The 16,562-nt window shown below is 38.3% G+C and overlaps 1 protein-coding gene across 1 annotated transcript in view; it reads right to left on the bottom strand.

Moving 5' to 3' along the window:
* TAF4B (TATA-box binding protein associated factor 4b) overlaps positions 1-11,414 on the bottom strand; it is a gene marked incomplete at its 5' end in the record, with an annotated part of 64,082 nt that extends 52,668 nt beyond the window's left edge. The window contains 6 exons of the mRNA XM_083360312.1: positions 1,412-2,095; positions 5,232-5,321; positions 8,121-8,243; positions 8,328-8,486; positions 10,253-10,357; positions 11,301-11,414. Coding sequence (XP_083216438.1) covers positions 1,412-2,095; positions 5,232-5,321; positions 8,121-8,243; positions 8,328-8,486; positions 10,253-10,357; positions 11,301-11,414 — 1,275 coding nt within the window. The remainder of the gene's footprint in view (positions 1-1,411; positions 2,096-5,231; positions 5,322-8,120; positions 8,244-8,327; positions 8,487-10,252; positions 10,358-11,300) is intronic.
* Positions 11,415-16,562: the final 5,148 nt, after the last annotated feature.

Genomic DNA, 16,562 nt, shown 5'->3' with positions numbered 1-16,562 from the left:
TTATCTTACCTTACCTTATCATTTGTTTCTCTTGAGCCCAAGAATTGAAAGCAAACTGAAGTAATAAAAGCGATAGCTACCCATAGAAGCTTATATGCATATCTAGTCTTGATACAGAAATCCATTTGGTGAAAGGTTTCACATACTCCTGGCTGTGTTCTGCTTCTCACCATCCTAATATATTTGCTGTTTCAGTTCATCCCTGTTGCTGTAGTTTCTCTCGTGTTCAGGTAACACCAAGAAGGACATGACAGCCTTTTCCTAAATAATTCCCCAACTGCTTATTTGTTGTGCCTTTGTAACATACAACAGTGTACTGAAAGAAGTTCTCATTTCAGGCTCCTACATATGCTTAAACATTCCCACTGTTTCTCTGTTTATGGACCAAAATCTTCTGACTACCAGTCTTTTTAAAAAAAAGGATAATTTTGCTAGAACCTGTACTTGAACATCTTGTCCACTACCTGAACATGATAGGGGAAGAAGGAGACCAAAATTCAAAGCCAGAGAGGAGTTCAGCAGGAGTGTCCTTGGTCAGGTTTAGTATCAAAAATTGCATCTACTCCCATTCACACGCTGTCTGGCTACACACCTTATTAAATATATCATAGCTTATTGCAAAGTCAAAATGGAACAAACTCCATTTGACATATATTTTGATATATCCCAAGACTGATCTCTTGCTCAGTATTAATAGCTTCTTTTTGTACAGGTTGTCCTTAGTGAGCAACGGTAATTCTGTTGCTAAGAAACAGTTGTAAAGCGCAACTCTACATGATCACCATTTGTGACCTCCTGCCGACTTTCCCATTGACACTGCTTATTCGAACCCAGGAAAATGATCACGTGACCATGGGATGCTGCAGCAATTGTAATTGCAAGCAGGTTGCTAAGCACCTGAATGGCAATCAGGTGACTGCAGGGACACTGCCACAGCAGCAACTTTGAGCAGTAGGTTAAATCTCTCCCTCCAGCACTGTTGAAATTTTGAATAATTGCTCAAGTAATGGCCATTAACTGATCATGATCTGTGTGCCACATGGGTACTATTTAGGTATGGCACATTTATTAAATTTGTATGCCACCACAATCGCAAGACTTTCCGTAGTTAAAAAGTACATAATTGCCACAAATGTTCACAAATTCCACTGAAGAAGGAAAGAATTCATAACCTTGCTTGTGCAGACGGAGGTACAAGGGCAGAGTAGATTGAGGAAACTACTTACATACTTTTGTCAGGACACTAGTACATAAGGCATGTCATTATTTTCACCACGGTGACTTGTTGCAGATGCCTATGTGAATTTCTGGCTGAATTGTATTATTGAGAATAAATCAGTTCAAAGGGTCCAAACTCTGTAATTCATAATTCAGAACACTGTAGATGAAGTATCAAGTAAAGTTCTCTTACCAACTGTTTTACCTTTACAGCCTGAGAAGTCTGAATTTGCTGGGGAAGGGCAGAATTGGGATGGGCAATCCTTACAGCTGTTGGTACCTCAGTGATAGGCAAGACAGGCTGGAGAGTTGTGCTTACTGATGCAGCTGAGGTTGCTGTGGTAGTCAAGACCAACTTTCCCACTTCAAGTGATGTCATCACAGCTGATGTGGCTGATTTCATAGAATTAGTAGTAACAGTAGTTGAAGGTAATGTTGGGTTACAGTCTGCCTTTGCTACCTGAAGAGAAACTGCTCCCGTCTCCCCTGCAGTGGAAGTTGGCTGTATGACCTTCATGGTATTGATTCCTCCAATCAGTTGAGTGGAGAGGATGGACTTGTCATCTTGGTAACAGAGTGCCCCTGCAGCCAAGGCACAAGCTGGCTCAACAAGTGGAAGAGATTCAGAACCACTTGTAGTCGTGCAGGGTACTGAAACGGACATCTGCGGAAAAGAGATCTGAAGTGGAGACCTGGGGACTGATGTTGCGGATTGAGAAGAGGCCATTGTCACAAAAGTGCTGTCAGCAACGGTGGAAGAAGTTGATGATGCAGTGGGATAAGTAGAAGAAGCTGTTTGAGGGACAGGTTGCTGAAGACATTGTTCTATAAAAGTCTCTGTATTAGGCATTAATTGCCGTAAGGCGAGTAAACTTTTCTAGGCAAGAAAGATGACAAAAAATAAAATAAAATAAAAACCAGACAGAGTATTTTGCTGTTCCCACGCCACAGTATAGTACATTAACCTGCCTCCAGAAGCGGTGAATGCTCCAACTCTGGAAGTTTTTAAGAAGAGACTGGACAGCCATTGGTCTGAAATGATATAGGGTTTCCTGCCTGAGCAGCGGGTCGGATTAGATGACCTCCAAGGTCCCTTCCAACTTTATTATTATTAACATCTCTTTCAGAAGTAAATATTTTCCAAAGTCACCAGTACAATAGCTAAACTGGAAAGGATTATAACAAGCCTGCTTAATCTATGAAGTTTATGTTAAATGATATTCAAAAGAGCTTGCCAAGAATCAGACTATTTGCCTTTGCATTTCTACAGTCATTCGTACATTGTGGCAGAAGTTTTAGATACCCTGGTTAACATTAACCTTTCTCAAGAAAATGTTTTGTAAGTTTGACCATTTGCATGTAAACTGAATGAGCACTGTTGTCCTCAGTAGTCCTTAATTTATAACTGCAACTGGAACAAAAGTTTCCATTGCTAAGAAAGCTTGTAAAATGAGTTATGCCTATTTTACATCCTTCTTGCCATGGTTGTTAAGCAAATTGTTATGCAAATCATATGGTTGTTAAATAAATCCAGTTCCCCCATTTACTTTCCTTGCTAGAAGCTGCCTGTGAAGATCTCAGATAGTGATCAGAGGACCCCAGGTCGCTGCAACTGTTGTAAATACATGCCACATTTTGATCATGTGACTTGTGGATGTAAGAGTAAGGACTGGTCCTAAGTCACTTTTTTCAATTCCACTGTAACTTCAAATGGTCACTAAACGAGTGGTTGTAAATCAAGATCAATGCCTCCTTAAGTAACACCAGCTGCCTGCAATTAGTGCAGGTTCGCATCCCACCAGGCTCAAGGTTGACTCAGCCTTCCATCCTTCCGAGGTAGGTAAAATGAGGACCCAGATTGTTGGGGGCAATAAGCTGACTTTGTAAAAATGCCGCTGGGGGGGGAAAGCCCTAATAAGCAGGCATATACATAGAATGAAGGCTATTGCTAAGCACATTGATTTGTGCTTCTTAGATTGTAAGCCGCCCTGAGTCTTCGGAGAAGGGCGGGATATAAATGGGATTTTTTAAAAAAAGATCTACCTGTACTTGTATCCAGCATGCCCCAGTTCAACCCTTGCTAGAAATGGAAAGAACCTATAATTTCTATAAGTAAACTAGGACTTATGAAATACACAGTCAGAGTGCATCTTCTTTTCTGAAGCTCTGTTTTGTATCCTTTCAGTTTGAAAAGCAACGCCCATATTTTCCAGCATTTCTGGTAATATTATTACACACCCATATTATAGGTTTAGCAAAAGAGCTATTTTTATAATAATCTTATTTGCAATAGAAGTATTACTCTTGCACACCCTGAACTTAGGTGGCCTGGAACTGTGTACTGAGAAGAAGCATGCATCTAATCACATTCATTCCCTTTCTATGAAGGTAGGATTTCCAGCTGCATCTACTTCTAAACATGTTCAATCACAAGTTTAGAAATCATCTTGAGACTACCACAATAACGCACAGTGGTCTTCAATTTGATATTTTCAAACAATTCAATCCAATTCAGTGCAACATTCCTAAATATGCACAAATGTTTCTTGGGCAGAGATAGGTCTTGGTCTAGAACGGATGATAATAAGAGCAATGACAATGCAGTAGGATTGAACTCCAAAAAGCAGCGCAAAGTAGCTTGGACAAAGCTAGTTTCATTTCATTTCAAACTAATGTTGGACATATCTGAGTTATAGTATATAGATGAAGTCTTGGAACTTCATGCTGTATTCCTTTGCCACAGAACCGTAGTCCCGTTAATACCTAATATTAATGAGTTGTAACCATCTTTTTACTATAGAATATACTACTAAAGTAATTTGAAGTACATATACATTGTCAGAATTTTTGAAAAAAACTTTATAAAGTTATCCATATATATTACAAATTCAGAGTAGCATTTGGCTGTTGTTTTTTCAAGCCAAATATTGTTTGCATCTCTCATACATAAGAGCAACTGGAGGGTAATTGTTTTAGATAAATAGGAGTTTGTGAAAATCACTTGTAACTACATTTGGAGTTAATTACATAAGCTTCAGTCAAGACTAAGGATTATTGTCATCTGTGCAGGAAGGTGGAAATGTGATCTTTTTTGTTACATTTACTCAGAAGAGCTTAATATCAGTTTTAGTATATATATTTGACAAGGAAAACTGTATGGTGTCAAAAATGTGCTAAACTTTAAAGGTAAAGGTTCCCCCGCACATGCGTGCTAGTCGTTTCCGACTCTAGGGGCCGGTGCTCATCTCCGTTTCAAAGCCGAAGAGCCAGCGCTTGTCCGAGGACGTCTCCGTGGTCATGTGGCCGGCATGACTGGATGCCAAAGGCGCATGGAACGCTGTTACCTTCCCACCGGAGTGGTCCCTATTTTTCTACTTGCATTTTTACGTGCTTTCGAACTGCTAAGTTGGCAGAAGCTGGGACGAGTAACAGGCGCTCACTCTGTTACGCGGCACTCAGGATTCGACCCGCCAAACTGCCGACCTTCTGATCGACAAGCTCAGCATCCTAACCCACTGAGCCACCCTTAAATTTAATAACTAGGCATAATGTTTTGGCTAAACATTGCATCTTCTTTCCAGATTCATGGACAGAACCATTCATGCTGAAATGCACTCATCCGAAAGGAATATAACTGAAACTTAATTATTTATAAAGTGGTCTATCTTTACCTGGCTTTCTTGCAATACCTAAGTGAAAAATGTGTGTCCCTTTTACGTCATTCATTGATAATTTGGCTTTGGCTTAGCCCAGTGTTTCTCAAACTTAACCACTTTTAAGATGTGTGGACTTCAACTCCCAGAATTCCCTATACCTGTTCTCTTAACCCAGCCATGGGGTAACGGAGCTGTTATGAAAATACTAAGAGGGGGAGGGAGGAATTTCATTAGCAAGGGCTTTCAAAATTTCTTGTCAACAAAAGTGCTTTCAGATGCCCCAACTCCAAATGACATTTTCATCATCATAGTACCCAATACGTGATACATAAAACAAGAATATTCATTAAGACATACCTTGAGAAAGGGAACAAGATTTGGCTGGGGAGAAGACTTCAGTTCCACATATAGTTCTTTGGTAAATTCTTCTGGTTCAATTTCAGCTTCCTAGGTAGAAAAAAAATGCAGCACAAATGTAAACTGTCGTTCTGCTAGACATGCCTCGTAGGTAGGAAACATCAATTCCCTTGCATTCTAGTACTAATTAATTCCATAATGTGCACATTTTCAATACACCTTTTCAATATAATGCCTTTTTTATATTGAAGGTCTTCTCCTTCAAACCAATTTTCACTTTTTAACAATGAAGATTGTTATATAAAGAAGAAAATTTTCCTGACTAGTTTAAAAAAAACCCTGAAAAGTTTAAAGAAGCTGTAAAAGCACATTTGTAAGCAAAGCACCTTGAAAAAAGAAATTTCTTTTAGACTTTCACTTTTGCCTAAACAAAAATATACCAGATATGGTACTCTGCAGAGATTTTCAATTTTACCCTCCACTCAGTCCAGTGTGCCTAAGGGTGCAAAAGTATGGGTGCTGTAGTGCTAATCATAGCAAAAATAGCTGGTTGCCTACTGAGGTCATGCAGTGCACTTACTACGAGTTTAAAATGTAAGGATTACAGGCAGTCCTCACTTAGTGACTATTAAAAATCACTACAGACCCACTAAAAGCTACTTATAAAAAAAGCTTCTTTAGTTCCAGAGTTCCAACAACTGTGCAAACCCCAGAAGTCTCAAGGCCACATTTTGGCACTTGGTAACCAGCTCACCTTTCAAGCCAGTTGCAGAAATCTGTGGTAAATTGACGGTGATTTACTATGTTTTTGATTATTTCCATCCTTTTCAACCAGTTTCTGGCCAAAAAACAACAACACACCCATAGGAATACATTGATTTGCTTAATGATCATGGCATTCACTTAATGACCGCCACAGATAAAGTGATAAAATTGGGTCTGGTCATGGGGGTGCCTTGACTTATGACCGTGGCTTATGATGGAAATTCTGGATTCCATTATTTATTTATTTTTGGGACTTATATGCCGTCCTATCTCCCGAAGGACTCAGGGCGGCTAACAACAATAAAAAACAATAATACAAATGTTAAAAAAATAATGATAATTATAAATCAAGAGCCACCTGTATAGTTTTGCACAAATATTAGTTCCTTTTTTTCCTCCCTCTCATACTTAAAATTATACAATGAATTATAGCAAGCTGGGTGACTTTGGATCAATCACTCTCTCGTTTAGCCCAATTCACCCCACTGGTATGATTGCCACTTTGACTTTATAAAAATAATAAAGGTGGGCTAAAATATATTTTAAAAATGTAACAGAGATTACTAGAACTAAAAGTCAGTATTTAATCGGGATCACTATAATGGAATAAAAATGTGAGCACAGGGATGTTATTTCACACAGTGTCTCCATTCTGGAATCATCTTACAAAATGACACAAAATTATAGCAGAGCCAGGCTTCAAGCTATTATGATACTCCAAGGTTAATGAGCATACTTACAAGTGTAAGAATGAGTTTTCATATTTAAGGTACATTCTTCTCTTTTTATCATGTCGCAAATCTAACGTTGGACATAGCAAATATGCTGATTCCTTCCCCCCCCCCAGAAAGCAGCACTACTAAGTTTTAATGTGATCTGACTTCAAGCAGAAGTAAAACTCAATCACAGAAATGGCAGCTGAAGGCAATCAGTGTATAGATGCAAAACCACCCCTTCCAATAACCTGATGTTGTTAGCCTCCAACAGTTTATATATAAAATTAGCTCCCCTATAAATGTTCACAAAGATAAATACATGACATACTTGTGTAACTTTCATAGCTAGTACCTGTTGGGCAGTATTGGGCTGCAGGGTAAGTGACCAGTTGTTCTTTATTTGGGCAGTGACTCAACACTGCCCAAATAAAGAAACTGTGATGAAATGACGACATATGGCACCATTATATGAATGGTACAAATGATGCAAAGGATATAATTGATTTCATTTGTGTGATAACGGTATGAGATACACAACATTAAAATCATGTCTCCAGAAGGTGTGAATGTTCCAACACTGGAAGTTTTTAAAGAAAAGATTAGACACCTTTTGTCTGAAATGGTAGTTTCCTGCCTAAGCAAGGGGGTTAGACTAGAACAGGGGTGTCAAACTCAATTTCATTGAGGGCCGCATCAGCATTGCGGTTGCCCTCAGGGGGCCGGGTGGGTGTGGCCAGGGTGGGCGTGGCCTACTGGGTGGGCGTGGCTAGAGTGCGTATGGCCTACTGGGTGGGCATGGCCAGCTCTACATCGTTCGCATCAAGGGTGCCTATGGGGGCCTGGGCAGGAGTGGGACAGATCTGAGGGTCTCTGGCAGAAGGAGGGTCTCTGGGCCAGGGCCAAGGCAGTGGGGGCCGTTCCCTCACTATTTCCAGAATGGCTTCGCGGGCCACATGAAACCACTTCGTGGGCCGGATCCGGCCCCCAGGCCTTGTGTTTGACATGTCTGGACTAGAAGACCTCCAAGGTCCCTTCCAACTCTGTTATTCTATTCTATTCTATTCTATTCTATTCTATTCTATTCTATTCTATTCTATTCTATTCTATTCTAATTTTTCATTCCATTCTTCTCTACTGTACTCTACTGTACATCATTCTATTATCACACAAATGAAATCAATTACATGTCCTTATGGCTTGTCCTGGAGGCCATGAAGATGCCAACAGTGCTACATTAAATAGCTCTGCTTGATAATGCAAATGTAAAGACTACGCAGAAGGCAGGTATGTTAAGATGGGCAGGAAGTTTGGAAACTCCAACCAAGCAGCTTCAAACTGTCCCACCGGAAACATTCCTGAACAAAGGCATTCAGAATCAGGACGAGAGTACTTGCAGATGAGCTTTTACCAACAGACTTTGAACCAGATTCTTCACAGTCTGCCCTGTTTGAGATGCTTGAGGTCCACTGGATGCCAGTTTTATTAGTGTTGTAAGGAAGTTTTTGCACTTTTTCACATTTTCCAGCATTTCCTGACAAGAAAACAGAAGATTGTGACTTAGATCAAATGGTTATGAAATCACTATTTCTGCACTGCTAGCCTATTTTGTACTTACCGTATAACTGACAGGCTGGGTGGCTCTTGAGTCACCTGTATCAGCAACTGGTTTTGAAGTCAAAGCCAACACAGGAGAGTCAGAAACAGGAGGCTTTGCTGATGATCCAGCAACCTGTGATTTTGCTGTCAAGCCTATAATATTTGGTGATGCTACAGACTGAAAGACATTCGACATACAAGTTACTTGCAACGTTCCTGGCAGGACCCACACAGATGTTGCTGCATAACAAAGCTTATTTCCATGAGAATGAATTTTCCTTTGACTAATGTGTGATCTCTTAAAGAACCATAGATTAAATTAGCTACTCAAGAGAGGGTTTACAGGTAGTCTTTACAATGGTTTGTTGAGTTCAAATTTACAATGGCACTGAAAAATGTGACTTATGACTGCTTTTAACATTTATGACTGTTCCTCATGGTCATGTTATCAAAATTCAGATGCTTGGCAAGTGACTCATATTTATGATGACTGCAGTGTACTGGGGGGTTATGTGATCACCTTTTGTGACCTTCTGACAAGCAAAGTCAATGGGGAAGCCAGATTCTCTTAACAACCATGTTACTAACTTGACTGCAATGATTCACTTAACAACTGTGGCAAGAAAGGTTATAAAATGGGGCAAAAATCAAATAACACCTGTCTTGTTTGGCAACGGAGGTTTTAGGCTCAACCGGGGTCATAAATCAAGGACTACTTGTATTGCAAGACTAACTGAATTTTGTTATATTGTTTTTTATTTATAAGGTGATATTTGTTTTCAAGTTTTCTAAATTATTGGATGAGTGCTAAAAGAAAAGGAAGAGAAAGACTGGCATCAGCTTTTCTTTTCTGCATCCAAATTTTTTGCCCTGTCTTTTTTCCTTTGAGCAACGCCTTTTCCAGGATTTCATACAGACACATGCATTATTCAAGCCCAAATAGGAAAATAATTGATGACTGATGTCTCACATCTTCGCCTCTGTATGTAAGAGACAGAAGACAGGATTGGCTGCCAAATGACTCCAATTCAGCATCTTGGGTCTTTTCTTACTTTTACTTCTTATAGGCACAATAACGATAGCAATAGCACTTCTAGCACCAATAGAAGGCTGAGTCAACTTTGAGCTGGTGAGAATCAAACTGCCGAACTGCTAGTAGCCGGCAGTCAGCAGAAGTAGCCTACAGTGCTGCATTCTAACCACTGCACCATCACAATCGTATCACCATAGGGTAATCGAGCTAACAAAAGAAAAGTTTTGCTTTTCTTTTTCAGTCCACAAAATTACTAACAATCAACAAGGCATCTGGGATACTGGTTCATATTGAAGGCCAGCAAGAAACCACATCTAGTCATGACTTAGTGGTTGATTGTGCTACTGATTTGTTCCCTCCCTTCCCAAATTGTAGCCCCTTATTTTACTCAATGCTTGCATAGCATCTGTATCATGCTAAATGCTTACTTTATTATTTTAGGAGGAGGTTGGCTAGCAGTCTGCTAGCTTGTAAAAGAATCCCTCCAGACTGAAAAAAGCAAGGGCCTTCTTACTTCTGGCTTATCCAATTCTTATAGCAAGCAACAAGGAGCCGGTTTCATTTTCCTCAAATCAAAGAAAATATAAAAACAGGATACCTAAAGCCATGACTACTACAAGCACGTGTATATGTACAAAAAAATGTCACAAACTTCATTAGCTCTGAGAAGCAGAGAATCTACGAGGTTGATCATCTTTTATTGCTGCATATGTCACTAGAAATTTAGAATTGCTAAATTCTAATATTGATCAGAAATAATTTGTATATAGGCTGTTTGCGTTAGAGAAAGATACATCTTAATCTGGAACTGCATATTTTAAAACCACACTCTTTTCTTTAGGTTTGTGAACCACTGTAATAAAAAACTTACCAAGAAAACTAAAAACCAGAAAACAGAATGCAAATCATACCTGAATTATAGCAGGCTTCTTAACAGTAGAAGTAACAGAATGAGTTGCCCAGGACAGCATTTTAACAGGAGCCGTTAGTACTTTAAGTACCTGAGTTCCAGAACTCTTTCAGTAAAGAAACAGATTTAATGTAAAAAAATAAATCACTTTCCAGCTAGTAATCAATGAAAGTTCCTTACTATCTGGAAATAAATTATCTGCTTTGGGATAAAAATGGCATTTCTCTTCCCCCCAGCCTCCCATATATAGTTTTTTTCTATTTTTGTGTAAGTTGTAAACTTCTTTGAGTGTTATTACAAATGTTATAGCATTCAGGGTAATGTGAAAGGTTAGTGCAGAGTTAAGTTGCATTTATGACTGATTATTCAAATACACATTCATGCTACCTTACATGCAAGAACATAATTTTTAAAACTGCAAATATTTATCATGTGAAAACAGTAGCAGTGGCAGTAATAGTGGAAAAAATGCTTCTGTTGCACTTTCTTACTTGTAGACAAATTGTACTACCAAAAGAAGTTCTACATCTAAGGGCCTTGCAATTCCATATGTGCAAAGATGCATTATAGCAGCAAAGGAGCCAGCAATGGGGGGGGGGGGGCAGGAGAACATATTTTGGAAGTATTCTGAGCATTGTCTCAAACTGGCTGCTATGGAGGCTGCAGGCAGTCACAACACACCAATTTACCACAGTACAAACTGGGGAAATTGATTCCCATCATCTGTCCTAACACGCTGGTACTTTATCCCACCACTGTTTAATCATATTTGGAGCTGTATTTCAATTTTCAAATAAAGCATTTATTTGAACAGTTACCATCTTTATTCTCTTAAAATGTTTATGGCTCCAGTACAAGGGTCTAAAACATTCCTGCAAAGGTCAATAATGACAAAAACTGATACTTGTCATTTTCTTATTTTTAAAGGAGTAAATAAAAAGTCAGAATAGGAACACTGGTGGACACTTTTAGGAGTTATACCGATGCCTAAACTCATACTATCCAATTCTTACAGGCACCAAAAACAGCAAGAACATTTAAGGAATTACCTGTACAGGCTGAATTTTGATTGTAGGTGGAGTTGGAGGTATTGAGCATCTTACACTGGTATTATTTGAGGTCTGACTCTGAGCTTGTAATAATGCTTGTTGAGATATCAACATTAATTGACCGGTATTACTTCTGACCAGAATCGTTCCTAAAAGAGAAAACACTGTCGGATCTCTCACTATTCATCCTTACCAAATAACGGATATATTATTTTGAGCACAGATAAATGCAAACTAGGTGAAAGAAATACCATCCTATATTGTATTTAGGCCAGACGTTATGTTAAGATAGGAAATACTGCAATATTTTAGTACTTCTGTACAATAGTACAACATTCTTCTCTAGGAGCCTTTTAAAATTATAGATGACTACACTTTTTGCAGATTTGCAGCTAGTTACAATAAACGCGCCTAATATTTTCACTTCACACAAAAAAAACATCAAGCATATTTAAGCAACAAGGAAAATCAGAATTAATTTGCTTAGTTCTTCACAGTTAGAAAAGTTCCAAGAGCCTTATATTTTAAGTATGATCAAGCTTGTCAGTTTGGGTTATTTCTAATTTTAATGCAAAATGCAGATGGTTCACATATGAATGGTTTTAAAGTAAATAATTAAGAGACATTTTATATAAGTAAAAAGTAGATGGGACTGAACATAAAACAGAATTTGAAATTGAACATGTGATAGGAACACACAATAAAACGGGTTATATTTTTTTATTGTAACATACAAATGGGAGAGTGTGGATCAAAATACTGAAATTCACATTACAGTTTAAGAAGGAACTTTTATGAAATATGTTTTTACATGAGCAGACATTATCAAAGATATATAAAAGTACTTCTCATCACCACTAAAAATGAGTTATGGTGGGGGGGCTTGCAAAAAAGCAAAATAATATTGGATTCAAATGTATACAATGATACAAAGAATTTTAAAGACCAATATTCAGATGATACCATAACTATTCTTATTCGGGTTTATGGTTAGCCAATTAGGGTAAACGTATTGAAGACCAACTTTGTATACGGTAAATGTAGCAGAACTATTATTAAGCACAAACATGGACAAATATTGAAATATCCATAATGGAGCAACAGATCATGCAGATGGCATAACACGCAGTAATAGTGAAAATAATCTGTTTGATCAATGATAAGACAAGAATTACTTGTATAAAAGATTGGAAACCTCTTCAGAGCTTTATGCTGAAAATGGAAAAGCATGCATTTGATAATTTACAGACTTGCTAATTAAAATAAACTCAGTATGGGGAAAAGAAAAGCAAACTGCAACTTTAAAGAGGGAGGACACATAATGAATTTGTTTGCAACTGCTATAAAGAAGATTGAAAATTGCTTCTTAATATCTCTTTTCTTCTACCTTCACTCTCTTTTCTACTTTTATCTTTTCTGGTTTTTTTCTTTCACTATATATAGTTTCATGTTTATTTTGTACTTATGTACTTACATACTTATGTGAAAATGTTGAATAAAAACTATTAAGAAAGAAACTCTGAACAAAATAATACAAACCCTATTGCCTACTAGTTATGGTATCATCTGAATATTGGTCGTTAAAATTCTTTGTATCATTGTATATATTAGAATCCAATATTACTTTGCTTTTTTGCAATGAAATGCTTTGATTATAATAAACTTGGAAACAAGCTCTACTCTGCAAATGCGGCATAGTGAGTGTGTAAATATATTATACCAGGTTTGTAATTCTGTATTAAATGTTATAAAGATCTTCATAAAGTGTGATGTAAGGTATACATTTTTCCTATTTTTCTTCTACTGACAAAGGAATGCAAACTTTATTTAAGGTTCAGAAACAACTTTTAATAGTATGTATCAAATTGTAGATTATGTAACACTGCCACCTAATGGTACAAATAAAATATAACATTCAAGTATTTCAAGAGTTTAAGTATGTTAGCTCTATCCCACAATTTCATTGGAGAAAATTTTGTTTGGTTTACAAATACATATCTACTGTTTAGTATATGTATTATTTTTTGCAAGATATGTTTTCTTTAAGAAAAATATGGGTGGGAGGGCAGAAAAAGAGATCATAACAGGCTTTATGGCTTTTAGAGCTTCATAAGCAAGATAAAAAGGTAAAGGTAAAGGTTCCCCCGCACATGCGTGCTAGTCGTTTCCAACTCTAGGGGCTGGTGCTCATCTCTGTTTCAAAGCCGAAGAGCCAGCGCTTGTCCGAGGACGTCTCCGTGGTCATGTGGCCGGCATGACTAGACGCCAAAGGCGCACGGAACGCTGTTACATTCCCACTGTAGTGGTCCTTCTTTAATGACCACTTGTTCAACAACAATGACCATTCAAAGTTAGGATGGCACTGAACAAGATTTATGACTGAGAGTTGCAGTGGCAGCCATTGCAACTTTCCCACAGTGATGTGATCTCAATTTGGATGTTTGCTAACCAGCTCAAAAATATGACGGCTGCAGTGTCTCACAGTCCCATGATCACTATTTATGTCTTTCACTGATGGCTTTCAACAAGTCAAGTCACTGGGGAAGCCTGCAGGAAGATGCAAAATGGCACTCATGTGATATCATGACTAACAACCATTTGCTTAACAATTTGCTCTGCCTGAGGTTCCAAAGGTCATGCTGGAGGTGGCTGAGAGATTAATAACAGATCCCACCTCATCCCTGCTTAGCTTATTCTGTCTTCCCCATCTTTTAACTTTATTTGTATTTTATAGTGTTTTACTCTTATTGTATACATATCGTTGCATTGCTTTATTCTTTTTAACACTGCAAGCTATCCAGTTACCTTGTGGTTGAGATGGGCAGCAAATAAATTTAATAAATAAATGAACAATAGGAGCTTGCTGTTGGAAGTTGGTCCAATCAAATGACATTGCATTTTATGACCGCATCGTTTAGTGATGGAGTTGGCGGTCTCAATTACTATTGTTAAGCACTACCTGTAGCTCCCCATGTCCTGGCTCTTCCATCAAATTTGGGATCAGAGTGATGGAAAGACTCTTTGTGTGGCATTTGATCTATTAGAAGGTTTCTTTCCACCAGATGTTTTTCTTCTAAGGGAAGCACAACTAGTTTTTCTTGTTATATTTTATAAGCTGCCCTGTAGGAGATGACCAGGCTGAGCCCGAAGGAGGGGTGAAATACATCAACAGTCACGAGTCCCTTTCACATCCGCAAGAGATCTAAATCCAGCCCACCTTGATTTCCTTTATATTTTTAACTTCTCCTAATTTCCTTTGACTGTTAATAGTTCGGATTCTTGTAGAGAATTTAAGCTTACAATAAATCTTTATACACATTTGAACTGCCTGGATCTCCTGATTTCCCTGGTGCTGACATGCCCAAAGCTATGACAGATTCAGGTAGCCTATAGATTTCATAAATATAGTAAATATGAACAGTACTGCTCCTGAGATTGAAGATAAGGTGCCTAGTGGACTGGCTTTACTGACTGATTAGGGAAAGTGGGGAAACAAATATATTTGCTTGTAAGTATAATGTATCACAAGTCCCTTGGACTGCAAGGCGATCAAACCGGTCAGTCCTAGAGGAGATCAACCCTGACTGCTCTTTAGAAGGCCAGATCCTGAAGCTAAAACTCAAATACTTTGGCCACCTAATGAGAAGGAAGGACTCACTGGAGAAGAGCCTAATGCTGGGAAAGATTGAAGGCAAGAGAAGAAGGGGACGACAGAGAATGAGGTGGCTGGATGGAGTCACTGAAGCAGTAGGCATGAGCTTAAACGGACTCCAGAAGATGGTAGAGGACAGGAAGGCCTGGAGGAACATTGTCCATAAGGTCGCGATGGGTCAGACACGACTTCGCAACTAACAACAACAATAATGTATCAAATCACAAAATAAGTTTCTTGTAAAAAAATGCATTAGGGAAAGTGCAGTAAAATGCATATCCTAGGAACCATGTGATGATCTTTTTAATGGATTGTTTATAAGTCCCAAAAATAAATAAATAAATAAATAAATAAATAAATAAATAAATAAATAAATAAATAAATAAATAAATAAATAAATAAATGAAATGATTATCCAATGGAATAAATAAATGGAATAAAGAGAAAGATGAAAAATGACCATGTATAAATCAAATTCAACAGATTTGCAAACGCATGTTATTCAAACTTTCTTTCATGGCTGCAAAGATATATTGTTAAAGTGCTAGGCGTGAATGAAGAGACCCAAGCTTAGTTCTGACATGATCCCTAGGAGACTTTGAGCCACTCACTCTTTATTCTAACTTAACTCATCCGTTTGTTAATATAAACTGTATGCAGGTCTCAACTACCACTATACACTCTTTGGAAGTGCACCATATTCCTTTCTTTGGTTATCAAACCTAGAAATAAAGATTGGAGCAAGGGCTCCTGGTTATCAGATGGCAGAAAGAATATGCATATTGAGAAACACTGAAGCTAAAAGTATTATTTCAGCTTAAAAACGTCCCCAAGGCTGTGAAAATAGTACAGTGAAAGGAAAATTTGAGTTACTTAAGTATTTCTGCAGTGGAGACCTTATAATGTGCCTCAATAATGGAGAGAATATTAGCCAGGTAAAAATCCATATTGCACCTATCAGAGACAGAAGAATATAGAATTGAGTAGAGAGGAAGTGAAGAAACCTTGACAGTGTCAGCCTAACCAGTAACAGGTATGTTTCACAAAAAGATCCAAATAACTATTTTACAGAAGGAACAAGTTACTCAGCTATCTCCTCTGTGATCAATGTGTTGTGTCAGTAGCTTATTAGTAAGAGGTTTCTGTGAAGCGGGAAGCCCGGTTGCAATTATTGGTTAATGTTTAAACGGCAGGAAATTCCGGGCTGGGGATTGGATACAGTTCAAACGTTCGGGAGTATATAAGCTGGAGTTTAACTGACAGTTGACAGTTGACATATGTGTATTAATAAACGTTCTTACTGCGAAACCTCACTGTGTCATTCGTCTGTCCGAACATAACAAGTGGCGACGAAGGTGGGATTGACGGCGGGCTAGTGAAGGAGCGGCGATAATCAGCTGCGCGTAAGGCGGTAAAATTTAAAATGCAGTCAACCGTTGGCGGCCGCGGCGGAATTAACAAATCCTCCGAATGGCGCAAGTCGGCTCTTTGAAAGAGTTTGATCCAAACTACCCAGAGGATTGGGAACAATATGTAGGACAGGTCGAAGGGTTCATGCTTGTTAATGGCATAACCGATGACCGGAAGAAGGCTGCTGCCTTATTGACCAT

This window comes from Vipera ursinii (assembly GCF_947247035.1).
Source record: "Vipera ursinii genome assembly, chromosome: 3".
NCBI lineage: Eukaryota > Metazoa > Chordata > Lepidosauria > Squamata > Viperidae > Vipera > Vipera ursinii.
This window is presented reverse-complemented; position numbering and strand designations above follow the sequence as displayed.